We start from the raw sequence: 14846 nt of genomic DNA, 5'->3' as shown, positions 1-14846 counted from the left end.
CAAAACAGAAAGAGTCGGAGGAGGGAGGACAGAGGAGGAAGGCTCCACACAGCCGCCTGGCTAGCCCTCCCCTCCTGGGAGCTGGGGGCAGGACACCCTGCAGACAGCACTGATAAAAGCTCTTGTATTAAGGAAAAAGCCATCATTGATAGATTTTTGGTTCACAGAGACACAGCACACTGCAACCTCTCACTCTGCATGTTAAGGAGGTGATGCGGGGGGAGGAGGGAGATTTATGGCAGCTCCCATCATAAAACGACCTGCTTTTCCGCACAGCACTTCCCAGATGGCTGATGCACACGGGGAGTTTCTAAGGGTGATCTGAAGGCTGGTGTTTGCCAGTCTATCCACACTGTACCGGCATTATGGAGCCCAGCTAGAAACGGAGAAGCTCTGACATTCACTCTCTCCCTGGTTGCTAGGTGAGAACAGTTTCTTGACTATTTTAGTAAAAGGACTGAAATTATACAACCAAAGAAAGACCCAATGCAGCACAGCCCATTAGAGTCCCCCAGCTGCACACATCAGACCGAAGCCAGCGACAGAAAACGTGCACAAATAACAGTTTCGTACACAGATGCATTTTCTAATAAGCCAGCAATTTGCTTCTCACGGATTCCCTCGCCAGCCTCGCAACTTGTGACTAACGAGCCCGTTCCCATGCAGTGTCGCTCAAAACACTTGCAGGCATTAGGCAACCCAACAGCCGGCTCCAGGAGAGGATGATGGTTTAGGTCATCTGATTCATCAAGCGTTTTCTAACCTAGTAATTAGCGTCACATAACATACTTGGGGGATTAGCACGAAGAAGCCTGCGAAGCAGCAGAAGTTTTAAGCTCTGAGGCCAGCTCCTGCTGACCGTACTCACACTAAGCCCGGTCCACCAGCAGCATCTCCCCAGCTGGCTACAAGCCTCTGGGCTTGGCCCTGGGCTCCCGGCTAAGCCCTCCAGAGCCAGGGAAAGGTCGGTGTGCACAGATCAGCTCAGAGTGCTGGCTGGGGTTTTGTCTCCCTGCTCTTCCCCAAAAAAGCAAAACCCTCCCATGCCAAGGTGGAGCCTCAGGGAAAGAGCTCAGGTGCTCTGCAGAGGGGCAGGGGCACCCACGGCACCTTCAGCGGTAGCTGTTCCAGGGGTACAGCTGCTTCTTAAATAAAATGTATCATGGGGTCTAAATAAATCGTGGGGTCAGCAACACAAAACCTCAGAAACCTGCTGCCTGGTCAGGAAGGGAGCTCAGGGTGGGGGAAAAGAAGCTGCCAGACATCCCAAGTCGGGGAGCTGGATGGACAGACACTGCCCTGGCCCCACTTACACCTACTTTATTATTTGAGAACTTAAAAGCATGATATTGCTTGTATTTAATTTTTTTTTTAAGCAGGAGACAGAAACAGCTTAAGGACTTTCACGTTTCAGCTGCACGGCCACATTTTCCATTTTTCCTCCCCAGCCACCTCTCCCCCCCCCCCCCCCCCCCGAGTTGAGATGACCATCAAATGCCATGAGACCACAACAGACGCAGATGATGCCATTGTTATTTCTGACAGAATGGGAAGCTGCTGTTCTCCATCTCCAGAACAGGAGCTTCCTCTTGCTCTGTGTGCCCTGCACCACGGCGGGTCCCCCCGGCATGCACGGCATCGGCATCGCCACCGCTGCCTGCCCCGCCACGGCAGCGCAGCCTGCCGTGACGTTTGGTTCAACTCAAACAACTGTAGCAACAACAACAACAAAAAATATCAAGCGATGCTGAGAAATCCCATGACCCGAAGCCACAATGGCTGCTAAACCACATGCCGATCACCCCTCCCATCCCAGCCAGGCTCTGGAAGCGGCCATGCTCGGGTCAGAGGCAGTGCTGCTGGGGGAGAACCAGGCTCCCGCTTGGCCACGAGCCGCTGCCAGGCTGATGGAGGAGGAGGCAGCTTGCCATCGCTGCCGGACCCGAGGGCTCCAGCTTTCAGGTTACCACCCACCAGGTTTAAATGGCATCCAACCCACCGAAAATCCCCTCTGTGGGGCGGCTGTAGGGAGAGTTCAGGTTTGCAGAGCACCCGGCTCAAGAGCTGCCAGAGACACAAAAGTCTCTGCAACAAAACACTTAAAAAATAGGATTTCTCTGGTGTTTGAGGAACTTTACACAAGTGAGGCATTTGGTTATGGACTAAACGTGCTGGGGCAAAGGCTGGGCACCCCATCTGCAGCTCTCGCCAACACTGTGCTAGTTCTATATGGTATTATTTATATAATATTATATATAAGAATATAAGGTATATATAAGGTATTATATAAGCCTGGGTATTATTTAGCAATGGCAGGGTTTGGACATGACCTGGACAAAACTGAGCTTTTCTCTTACATGTACTGATTTTGCCACCAAACACACACAAAACCAGTCCTTGAGATTTTGCAAAAGCCTGAGGAGCGGCAGTGGAAGTTGAGGGGCTGGACGCACAAAAAACCAGCAGCAACGCTGCAAAGGCAAAATAAACTCAAGCATATTCCTCCTCACTTCTGCCAAGTGAATCCTCAGAGGAGACAGACCTTCTGCACCCAGGGAGGTAACAGGGCACCCAGCACTGCTGCAACCCGCAGTTTTGACCCAGCCTCGCTCGGGCCTTGAGAGCTCCCAGGGAGAGCTCTCGGAGGCCAAAATTAACTCACAGCGCTCAGAGATTTGTATTAAGTCCTAACTCTCCCCGATGATGACTAAAGGCCTGGAAACCACAGCTCCACCTCGAGCCAAGGGGACTCAAGTGACAGCTTGACATCCAGCTAAAGAAACTGTCCGCAGTACGAGTGGATATAATGAATTTTGCACTCTGGACTGTGCATTTCACAGCTGACCTTCGAGCGGCATTACCTGATCCGGCATGCACGACACGGAGCAGCCAAAAACCCACCCGTACGAAGCCGCCGCGCTGCCGTCCACTCTGCAGCCTGCGCGGGAGGCGGGGAGCTCCCAGCTCCGTGGTGTCGGCAGTCTGGTGCCGTTGAGTCAGCCCATGACTCAGCCGCGGCTCAGCGCCGCAGGCACCAGCACCGGGAGGAGTGCCGCTGCGACCCGCTCTGCGCCAGCCGCCCGTGCCCACCTCTCCCGCAGGTGGCTTCCCAGCAGGACTGTCCCCTTCTCCCTGCCGTCTCTGCAGGACGCTCCTCTGCATGCTTCTTAGTATTACAATTGCCTAATATTTCTTTTTTTAAATGCCTAACCTCCTTCCAGTGCGGCGCACAAACGAGGAGCTGCACGAAGCCTCACAAGCTGCTGAAATTGCTGGGAAGAAAGCTGGCTTTACTCGTTCGGCGGCTGCCAGGCAGCACGTAGGCTCTCGGCAACGTCTGTGGATGTGGGGAGATGCCGCACGAGTGAAAGGAGAAGGAAGGAGAAGTCTCAGGCAGAGAGATGCTGCTCCCACAGTGCTGGATCTCTAACATGCACAGTCTGGAGGCTCACAACTTTATACAATTTTTTTTTCCTAAAGACAGTTTATTTAGTTAACTCTGAGGAACCCAAGAGCCAGAATTGTTGCACTAGAAACCATTTTGAAGGGGATAATTTTAAAAGATTTAGCACTGAACCTACTGTACCCAAACCATACACTTCAAACCAGTACCAGCCAGCAGCACCTCCAGGAGCCCAAACCAAGCCTGTGTCCGTAGGGGAACAAACCCCGTGTGGCGCTGGGAACGCTTGCTCAGGATCAGGGCGCAGTGAAGGCATGCTGCGCTGGGGGCAGGCTGCTGCAAATAAAAACAGATCAAGAATGAAATCGCTTACTTGCTCGCTTTCTGAACACATCAGCACTCTGCCAGCAGCACACACCCCTAAGCCAACTCAAGGAGTGGGCTGCAAGAGCAGGGTTAAAGGAAGGGCAGGGTGAGCTGCCCCACTCCAGCATGAGCGAAGGACCGGGGCAGACCTCTGCCCCCAAACACACACCTCTCCCCTGGGAACACCTGGGTGCAAATGGAAAAGCCACCCAGGGAGGCACTGTGAGCACGCAGGAGATGTAGATTAATGTTTGCAACCTGCCGGCAAGGGGACGGTGCCACCCGCGCACCGAGGAGGCAAACAGAGGCAGTAACACACGTGGGCTTTCACCGGCTGTCCCGGCGCAGGCTGGCACACCAACAGCCCACACCCTCCGCTCGCAGCACGTCTTGCAAACACGGGAAGGCTCCGACACGCAACCGCGCTGCGGCACCCGGCTGCTGCCGAACACGCAGCCAGGGTGGGCTTCACTGCCCTTTGATGGCAAGGCAAACCCATCAGAGATGCTTTCTTGCACCACGTGCAGTGTACATACGTCAAAGCTGAGCCGGAGCTAGTTGGGAAAAAAGGCAACAGATACACTGTGCTAAGAAAAAGGAGTCACTGCAACAAATCAGGACAAGTATTCATGCTACTGTTTAAACATTTAAAGAAGGGAACAGATATCCCACTACAGGCAAAGAGAGAGCTCTCCTAGCTCCCAGCTCCCACATCCTTCCAGCTAAATTCCATGTGGCCGTGGAATACCCTAGCAAAACTACCCTCAAACACCCATGACAGCCTGTGTACAGCAGCCCAGGAAGCACGACTGCGTTATATAAACCACTTAAGGTCAGCTCTGCAACTGGCACAGCAAACACCTATGTTGCAATCCCACTTCTCTCAAGAGCTGAACGCAAAGTTTAGGAACAGAACAAGAAAAAGCAGCCTCCCCCTCCTCCGGGGATGCGGGCAAGTGGTGTTTTTGCCCAGGCAGCGGGGAGGTAGCGGGGGCTGCGGGGTGGGTGCACTGCAGCCCCTTTGTTTGAGACAAAAGCTCGTCCTCCGGCGGCCTGCTAGCCACGCACGCTTGAGCATGCACTGCCAGAGGTGTGTCGTTACACGAGTGCCATGCTGATTACACGTGCACGAGCTCGGGGGCAACCCTCCGCCCCCGTATGACGTGGGCAACTTTTGTGCACCTACAAACACGCCTCTACCTGCTAGAAGAAAGCCGGCCTCGAGCCAGGCCAAGGAACAGAAGAACTTGAAACGCCCCACGGTTGCAACGGGGTGGTGCAAGAGGGGAGCAAGGTGCCAGTAAGTCTTTTTCCATCTCAAGCATCTTGATTCCTGGAGTAAAAGATCTCAGAGAAGAGAAACAGGCTCCTGCTAAGTATCAGTCTGACTCTCTGCGTGTTTATCTGCAGCTCCCTGCTGCTATCTCCTCCCCAGCGGCTGAGTCACTTCCTCTCTTTAGTCTCCACCAAATAGGTTGCTGGAGACTCGCCTACCCCTTTCCAGCATTTGTCGAGCCCAGTTTGTCTCTAAATGCATCTTGGAGCGCAATGACCACCTCCGGGTCTCCGGACGTCCCGTGTGCAGGCAGGGAGCCGGGGTGCTGCCGACCCTCGGCTCAGCCCTGCTGCTTGCACACCCGCTTCTCCGGGAAGGACGAGCTCCGAAGAGGAAGGGGAAGATGTGTCCGAAGATGGAGAGTCACACGCCTGCTGAAAGCAGAGGGGTAACGCGGGAGCCGATGGGCAGGGGTGTCTGATGGGCTGTGCTGCTGCTCCTCTGCACCCTGCAGCAGCCACAGCCTCTCCCCAGCAGCACTCTGCTCTCCCTACCCTGCTGCTCTCTTTTTAATTTGGTTTCCTTCTCGCTGCTGCCAGCAGAAACGTTTCTAACATCTCTCACAGCCAGAGAGAGACCAGAGCCCTCTGAAAAACAGATAACTGCTGCTGGGGGACACGGAAAGTGAGCTGGTGGAGCCCTACCATGACATTTTAGCTGTCACGAGGGTCAGACAGCCCTGAAGCGAGTTTGGGTATAAATTCTCAACAAAGTATTGAATATGGCAGAAACACCCTTGACAAAAAGCAGAAGCTATGGTTCTGGCTAATCAGCTTTGCCTTGCCCCAGCCACCCTCCCTCCAAAGGTGACAGCCCTTAATTTATTCAAGTGAGACAATACAGCACCATGAACCATGCCAAAGCACTCCGCACCCTGCCTGCATGGAGAGCGAGTAAAGATCACCCAAGTCGGGCTGTAACCCCATCTGCTCCCTGGCATCTGGGGGCCACCCCTTCTCCCACAGCTGCAAACCCTCATTTATTCGTTCTGCAATGCACTCGCCCATCTGCATGCCACGAACACAAAAATGACACTTCATCCCTGCAAACAGCCATCAGTATGAGCTGTCATTTAACGAAATGAATTAATGTTTTGAAATTTTCTCTCCGGACAGGGAGTTCAGCAACTGTGAAAATTACTATTTGGCACACAGAAACCCACAGAAATGCCGGGCCAGCCCCAGGACACGCCACCGCATGTCCTCGCCTGTGAAACAGCCCTCACCACCGCGGTGGCTGCGTGACCCAGGCGGCACTCATGACCTTTTAAAATCTGCCCTCCCAAGTTCTGAACCAGAGGAGACCAGCCGACAGCTCGCGTAGGCTGACGCACTGCGTCCCGTGTCAGACCACCTCACACGCTCACTGGAGGGTAACAGCAAATACATATTTTTTACCATTTTTAAGCATATTCCCAGCTTCCCAGTCCATTTTGTCTCTGCGCAATTATTGATCCTTGCCTGACCAGAACTACTTCCAAATGCAGATTTCCTAGAAATGTACAGATAGGACCGACGCAAACCTCTGCCCATAAAGCATAGCTAAGCCCCTTACAACCAAACAGCATTATTTTCCCCATGTCTAAGCTTTGCGACAGCTCTTCCCAATTGCTTACAAATCAAACAGCCCATTCAACGTCTCTGTAGCTACGTGGGGCCGCAGTGGGCAAGAGCCACGTGTACCAGCCGCTCTTCTGCCACGAGATGTGGCCTGCCCGACCACGATCCAGCCGGGCTGCAATACCCACAGCAGCACCAACGCTTCGCAGAAACCCGGCGTGTATTGAGGACGCGCTGCTCAGTCATGCTGCAACCACCGAAGCAACCTTGGCAGTCCCAAGAACAGGGGCAAACGGGTCACCTTAATGTCCTTACAGTCCTAATGACAACCCGCACCAGCCCCAAAGAGCCAGCCTAAACACTCGAACAGGCCCAGACAGCCACATCACTCCAGCCCATCAGTATGACCTCCAGACAGTTTTACAGGTGTTTGACAATGCCTGTGCACACACCAATTGGAAAAAATTTTTCAGCTTTAAGATAGTGAAGTGCTAAAAGTTTAAAGCCCCAAACCAACAAAACATGACTGGAGAGGTATACATATGTATTCACACAGACATACACATATATATCAAGTTTACTTTAGGCAGATGCATGCAAGCTCATTTTTTTTTACTGCTTGTTGTTTTTTACTCGGCTTTATTCTCTTGCTTTCCAAGTTCTTAGTAGCAGGCCCAGCACTGCTTCTTGGCTTGTCTCAGCCTGGACTAGTTAGAAACGGAGGAGAACGGACCACCAGCCAAAGTAAGAGGTGCCTCCTCACAGAGCCATCTCTTGGTCCAGTTAAATGTATTACTAAGAACATAAGGACCTTAATCCACTCAGCTCCAGATGTGTATGTGCACACCACAGCAGTTATCCTCTTGTCCACATGCCTCTTCCTTCAATTAAAAAATACAGGAAATTTTGACACAACACTTCAGTATAGATTGCCTGTATATTGGATACTGTGCACTCCCCACGAGCCCCAACACCCATGTTTTGAGGGCGGAATATGTCATTTCTGTACCTGTATCCGAGTCTTTTTGATCTCCATTTGTTCCAACAGTGAAAGGCAACTTCCGCTTGGTCGCTCGCTCTTTCACCTCTTTGCCGCCATCGCTCCGGTCCAACTTTGGAGTCTTGGTTAGAGAAACTTTATCTTTATCCTAGAAAGAAAAGAGACCAGATTAACAAGAGCCTTCCCCAAACTGCATTCACCTAACCCCCCAAAGTCCTGCACCAGCCTCACGCAGCACTTGTCCTCTCCTTTCTACTGCGGGTTTCCAGCATCAGGGTTTAGCGTCTTGCAGAAAGGAGCCTCCACCAAGCTAAAATATCACTCAAGAGCAGCAAGGCCAACCAAGGCTGCTGCGTGGTGCTAAACCTGCAACCAATTCACATGAAAACCGGAGCCAATGCCTTGCGCATGGCTGGGGATGCGCCCGGCTGCGAGCACAGGGGGAAGGCGGGCTGGGGTGGGGGAACCCCAGGATTTCCACACGCAACCACCCCCATCATTTGGGAAGGGTTTCCCGATCCCGAGCAGAAGCGGGATGCAGGGGAGCGCACAGAGCATGGCTGGGGGACACAAAAAAATCAGCATTAAAGCCCTTGGTTCAATGTGGAGAGCTGAGGGCTTCTCCTTGGGGCCTGCGGTATTTCTAGCGCAAGAATACAGCACTACTATTTCAGCTTACATGCTAACATGCTATTCTGGAGAATATTCTGGCAGCCAGTAAGTCTGCTAACATTACTGACCGTTTACAGGATCAGCACTGCAGCCAAATGCACTTAGAAGGTCTGCATTGTACAGTCAGCGTAAAGATTTGTACCAGAAAGGCCAGTACAGCTCTGCCCATATCCACAGGCAGCACTCTCCATCCGACGCCAAGAATCTCGACCTGCTCCCAGCTCTGCCTGCGCTCCCGCAACTGCTTCCATCACAGGGCAACGGGTCCAACAGCAGCAACGTCCAGCAGCGAAGCAGCAGTTCCAGCAGCCCAAGCCCCAGCAAATCTTGCTCTCCCCCAGATCTGGGTTTTGGGGTTGATCAACTTTAAGTCCCAACTATGTGCAAACACCAGCCGAGGCATTCCCAGTGATTGAACATTTAAGTGTCCCTCTCCCATACAGGTTTCTACTGGGATTTTAAGAGGAGACACTACCTTGAGAACAAACCTACCAGTACTGCATAAAAGCATGGAAAGCAATGCAGATGCTGGCTCAGCATTCACTGCTTTCTCAGAGAGGGAGACCTATGCCTGCTTTGTACCAGTCTCATTTATTTGGGTTGGTTTGGATTTTAACACGCAGTGAGGTGAAGCAGGCGATGCTGGGGACTGCTCAGTACGAGCAGCAGGAAGAAATTTTGAAGAAACATTGCGAGCAAGACAAAGTTACCAAGTATTGAGACATGCAAGATTTTTCACATGACCAGCAAGAGCTGGTACATAACTCAAACTTCAGGAGTTTAGTATGCTGAGAATATATACAGACTGAAGTCATGCACTTGTGTTTTTTGTATATGAGAAACAGTATTATTTTAAGCAAGCGCTTCTGGATGGAACACTGTGCCACTGCTCTAAAAACAAGGCTAGAACTAGAAGCTTTGTGATAAACCTGATTTCAATAACCTAGCAAAACCTAGACCCTAAGCTTTAGATTTAAAGTTAGATTAAATAAAAGAATCTCAATACATTAAATCATGCAAGACCATCGCTGGAAACTCAGACAAGCAAATCTAACAGAAATTCCCTTGTTTAGAGAAGCCCAGTCATGCTGTCTGCATCAGACTCAGCACCCTGGCAGGTGGCTCCTGTGCCAGCAGTCACAAGACCGCGTCGTCACTGTGTACACTGCTCCTTCCTCTTTCCGAGTCTCTGTCTGGCAACCAGACTTCACCCGCAGATTAAAGAGAAACCATTTACCCAGGCCAATGGGTTCTTTCGCACGTCCCCTTCACGACGGGCAGCGTGACAGCCCTGCGGCTGCGCACCCAGTACTCGGCCCCTCTCACCCGCGCTCCGGCAAGGACTGAAAAAATGGGTGGGGGAATACCTTTTTTGGTAAAGCAAGCTAAACAAACCTATCTGACAGTGGCTCTTGTGGTTGGAGAGAGCCCAGGCACGTTCAGAGCCCGAAGAAGGGCAGCCCTGCTTGAGAGCAGCTGCTGACAGCCCTTCCTCAGCACAGGAGTCAGTGGAGCGACGGGACAAAGTCACAACAGCCAAAATAAACACTCCAGCATTTCATTTAAATGCTCTGGATTTAAATGCTTTTGTCTTGTTTTTTTCTGACATGAACAAAACCAGTTTGTAGTACCAAATGATGCCACTTCTATTGCCAGCTGCTGTTCTAACAGCTCAGATGTGTAAGTAAGGCCAGGTACCACTCATGATCTCCCAGGAATATCTTGTTGCAAGCAGGTATGTTGGTCTGTCCTCTCCCTCCCCAGTTTAACACAAGCTCGAACAGCAATGCTATGCTCAAACCCCACTAACCCTGCATCAGTGCCGAGTGTCCGAGAGGCTGTGTTGATGAGGGGTAAAGCACCGTCTTCCCTGGGTATAACGACTGCAGAGACGTGGCCCCAGCGTTCCCCTCAAAAACTTCAACTGCACTTCAAGACAACAATCAGCCCAATGATTTTTACCCTTAAAAGTCAGGACCTGGGACAAGAGCATAAAACCAGAGAAGACCATGCGCATGTCTCTTCCTCTGCTGCCCACACTTAAGGGCACACCTGCACACATTGCATCCGAGCTGCTCCGCCATCAGGGAGCTACGGGATCAGGCGCAAAGCACCGGTGAAATCCGGCACCAATTCCTGCTCTGAAAGTGCATTTGCACCTCTCCTGCCCCGACACCTGCGGCTCAGGTTTGCCAGCACTGAGTGTCGTGGCAGTCCTTGGTAAGAAAGATACTTCTAGAAGACTCCGAGGTGGATCAGTCATAGTTGACACTTCGAAAATGACACTTCCCTGCACATCAGCCACCATGCTCACTGTCTGTACTGCAATTTCCTTGCCCGGACCCTTCGAGCAGCGGGCTGTTCCACCCAGTATTTCAGTACTAGGATACTCTTTGCCTGCTCTCGCAGCAGTAGGGCAGGATGCGGCTGAGCCCCCGGCACCCCGCGGTGGGATTTCCTACACTCCCAGCATTTCTTCCAGACACCAGTTTCACGATGAGAGCTCCAACAAGAGGTCAATTGTGCTCAACACAAAAAATACAATTTTTTCATTGTTTGTTACCTTAACATAGATTTCAGCTGGAGCAAAACCATCACGTCACATCCTTTGCTACCCAAAAAGCTCTCTGCCTCACAGGCAACCCAGCTCCGGGCATCAGCTGGCAGCGCCGCTGCTCTTGCACCCCACTTAAAAGCAAACGACGATAGGTGACAGGTTGTTTAAAACCTACCTTCTCTAAAATTCCCTTAATCTTTGGACTTGGCTGCTGTGGTGTGAAAGGCTGAACCTGCAGGCGCAGGGGGGCTGCGGTGCCTGCAAGCCAGGTCAGTCATCTGTTGTATTAATGCCATACGGGATGTCTGCACACTCAGGAGTAAGAAAAAGTGCTGGACAGGTAAAAATGCAACTTATTCTAGAAAGTCGTTGCAATGTTGTTAAAAGGTCCGTATTGGAGGAGAGACAGAGGAATTAGGCAAAAAACCTTCCCAGACAAGACGGTGAGCCCAGCATAGAAATGGAAATGGCTGCGTGAATCCCAGCATCGGGCACGCTCGGGCAACGCTTCTCGTTTGCATTCGCCCTAACGCTCAGAGCTGCTAATCCAGTAAGTTCAGCAAAATTAAATACCAAGGAACGAAGGAAGTGGCGGCAATCCCGGCACCGCTCTGAAGATTAATTTGTATAGTAGCACAACGATAACCTTTTATACTAATTGGAGCACGGAAGATCCAAACTTTACTCCCCCCTGGAAAGCAGCGACCTGCTGAGGATGCCTACAGCAGTTGGCAGTGAAACCACCGCAGAGAAATTAAGCCAGCTTGGAGAGTCATATTCCTGAAAGTAACGTGCATTTTCATTTTCTTATTTTAAGCTTTACTTCCCTAACTATTTCCAATTTTGTAATGAAGAATGTTGTCGTTTTCTCGAGTAAAAGCTGTTTGCATTTTTAGTTTTTCTCATGTTTAAAGTAAGCTCAGACTCATCTGAATCAGGTTTCACAAAAGGAACAAATCCACATTAATCGACATTGCAGAGAAACTTGTACGAACATCTGTGTGTAAGACGGGCTTGGGGCTCTTGAAGGCTGGGACAGCTCTTGCCGAGGGTAAGAGAGGGAGTTTGGGGAATGGGGGTACTGTCGAGAGCTCAGCAACAGAAACAAGTTCCCCTTTGTAGGTGTTAATAAAAGCTGCTTTGGCAAAGGGGAGATGGCAGACTATGACTTCAGGAAAAATCCCCTACTGCCATGTTATGTTCTTAGTAAGATTTACTATATGAATAACTGAACCCACCACGAGTTATGCTTGCTACAGTTAAAAGATGCATCACAAGTTGCTATCAGCCCTCATGGTTTGGAGCACAAACCGATCACGAACCAGCCCCCAGCAGCTGCCCGACACAAGATGCTACGTCGATATAAGCCACGCATGCAGCGTATGGACTGGAAGTGCTTAACTGTGTCTGCGATGACTTCTCTTCATGATAAAGATCTCTAATCAGCAAGAGACACCCTGATATCAGTCTGCTCAGGTCATTTATGACATACACAAATAAAAGCCACTTTTCACCCTCATGCAGAACTCCAGCTAGGCCAGCTTACTGTCCAGATGTCGGTTCTCAGAGCAAAATCAAACATGCAGTTCTTCTCGATGCAAAATCCTGCAAGGTAGAACCACTTACAAACCCATGCAAAGAAATCTGTATTTCCAGCAGAGAAGCTGAGCGAGTCTCTAGCTCGCTTTACTGGATGGGCCGTGCATCTGCAGCCTCCTCCTCCTCCTCTCTCTCCGTACGAGCTGCACACAGCAGGGCTGTGCTATCGGTGCCCACACACAAACTCTGAACCACTGCCTCTGACCGCCCGCCGAGAGCTGCGCCAGAGCCGTGCCTTCACTTCAGCACCAACAAAACCTGCCGCTTATGCAAAGACTTGCATTACCAGCGACGGAAATCCCCAAAGCCCTTTGTTCTCCAAAATGAGTTGAAAGTATTTCAGGTTGCAATGCTAGTAAAAAGTAAGCAGCAACAAACAAAATCGGCACCAGTAGCTTGGGAGAAGCCCAGAAGGACCAAGGGCTCCAACGCCCGTGCCCCCGGGCGATGCCCCATGCCAAGCTGGCACACCAAACTCCTGCTGTGGGCAAAACAACCCATGCTGCAAAAAGGACAAGCTGCGAGAGCAGGAGCTTCCCTGCCCTAGTACAGACAGCAACGTGTTGTTTCCTGAACAGGTCTCTGCTGGGAGAGGCGGAAGACAAGGGGCAGGAGAAGTGTTTGCACCCTGCATTACAAAAAGGGATGGACAGAATTTTACCCAGAGAGCACACGGGAAGTGGTGGAAACCAAACCCCAGTATTCCCTAAATCTGGGTCCCTTATAGCCTTTCCAAAGCCAGAGTACAATGCATGCACATGCACACAAAGTTTCAAAAAGTCTGAATTTGTGTCATTATCAATGTTGCAATAAAACATTTGAAGCATGGAGACAACTGGAACTGAAGCCCCATTCCTGCGTGCCTCAGGTGTTGAGGTTTGTAAGAAATACTACCCTGCAATGACTGTGGGCTGCTTATCTTCACTGAAACATCAACTCTTCAGTATCTAAGTCACCCAGTGCTTCTGCACGTTTCACGCCCCGGCAAATGGCTCTGCGCTGGACGCATAGCCCAGCACTCGTTCGTATGATGCAGGAAAGCCCTAACAGTCCAACAGGCTTCAAGAAGAATTGAGAAATAAGGACTATGCTCCCTCTCCTGAAATTGGGGAGAAGAGGGAGGAGAAAAAGCAAAAGCTTTTTTTTCACCTCTGCTAGCTCCTAGGAGCAAAAACTGAGGGTCAAGTGCGTTTTGCTTGGTGGTCAGTTCAACCACTGCAGCAAAAATGCAATTTAGACTATGCAAGTGGGAGCATTTCCCCATAAAGAGACAAATCCTCTGCTGCAGCCTCTGAGCACAGGCTGTAACCACGCAGCACGCGGTCCCGGGCACATCAGGAAATGGTTTCGACAACTGATACAATTCTTGCTGCGGTGCTCTGCTCAGCCTAAGTCATGAGTAATCTGCTTCTGGTATGGGGATCTGTGGATCTACAGCAGAAAGGAGAATTATTCATATATGGCATGCATATTTTTACAAAACCCTTCGGACTGAACTCAACCAGGAGCCTCCGGGGCCGCCGAGCACCCGCCCCGGGCAGGCTGTGCGCAGCCATATAAGGCTGGCAGGGCCCGACCGGCCGCCCCGCTGCCTCTGCTAACCCCGGGAAAAACAGCTCCTCGGTCAACAGCAGCAAAGCAGATGAAGCATCTAATGCTGTCGGCCACGGAGGGCAACAGAGACATAGTCCTTAAAGCACTTTGCTCTCGTGGCTGCGCCAGCTCAAGTGACATCTCACTAGTTAATAGGTCCCTCCTATGGAAGGGCAGGGAGCGGAGAGCTAGGAGTTCCTGCTTATAATTAGCTCCACAACTGAAAGGCAGCAGCTCACATCTTCTTCCACAAAGCACGAGCTCTCTGCAGAAAGGGCAGCCTCCCAGAGAGCCCGGCTGTAACGTGTTCAAGTGCAGAACTCACACGTTTCCTGCAGCACTCAGCCCACCGCAACCCCAGGACCGCCGAGCATCCTGCACCGTTACTCGCCGCCAGTGCTAGAGCTTCAGAGCCCAAACATGTAAAGCCTGTTTAATGTTAACACAACTGTCGATATTAAGGTCACACCGAGAGGAAAATGCTTCAGTGGCAACGCAGCTATCGCTTCGCCACGCTCACCCTATGCACGCACCATGGCAGGCAGCCCCGGTGGGTGCCGGTCCCTCCGCGCGGCACGGCTCGGGCTCTGCCGCAGCCCCTCTCTGCCTTCCCTAGCAAGTCTCCGCCAGCAAGCGTGTGCCAAGTCGCAGGCTCAGGCCTTTGAAAGTGTTGACAAAGGCAAGATAAATTAAAAGCAGTGGCTTGCTTGACAGGCAGGTACAACAGCGTCTGGAAGGAGGAGGTCTAACGACCAAGTGCT

The 14846-nt window shown here is 51.4% G+C and overlaps 1 protein-coding gene across 6 annotated transcripts in view; it reads right to left on the bottom strand.

Moving 5' to 3' along the window:
- ANKRD11 (ankyrin repeat domain containing 11) overlaps window positions 1-14846 on the bottom strand; it is a 159720-nt gene that overhangs the window by 24011 nt on the left and 120863 nt on the right. For all 6 annotated transcript variants that reach the window (XM_052795256.1, XM_052795257.1, XM_052795261.1 and 3 more), the window contains one exon: window positions 7674-7812. In XM_052795256.1, the coding sequence (XP_052651216.1) occupies window positions 7674-7812 (139 nt within the window). The remainder of the gene's footprint in view (window positions 1-7673; window positions 7813-14846) is intronic.

The sequence above is a fragment of the Harpia harpyja genome, chromosome 9 (genome assembly GCF_026419915.1).
Source record: "Harpia harpyja isolate bHarHar1 chromosome 9, bHarHar1 primary haplotype, whole genome shotgun sequence".
Lineage (NCBI taxonomy): Eukaryota > Metazoa > Chordata > Aves > Accipitriformes > Accipitridae > Harpia > Harpia harpyja.
This window is presented reverse-complemented; position numbering and strand designations above follow the sequence as displayed.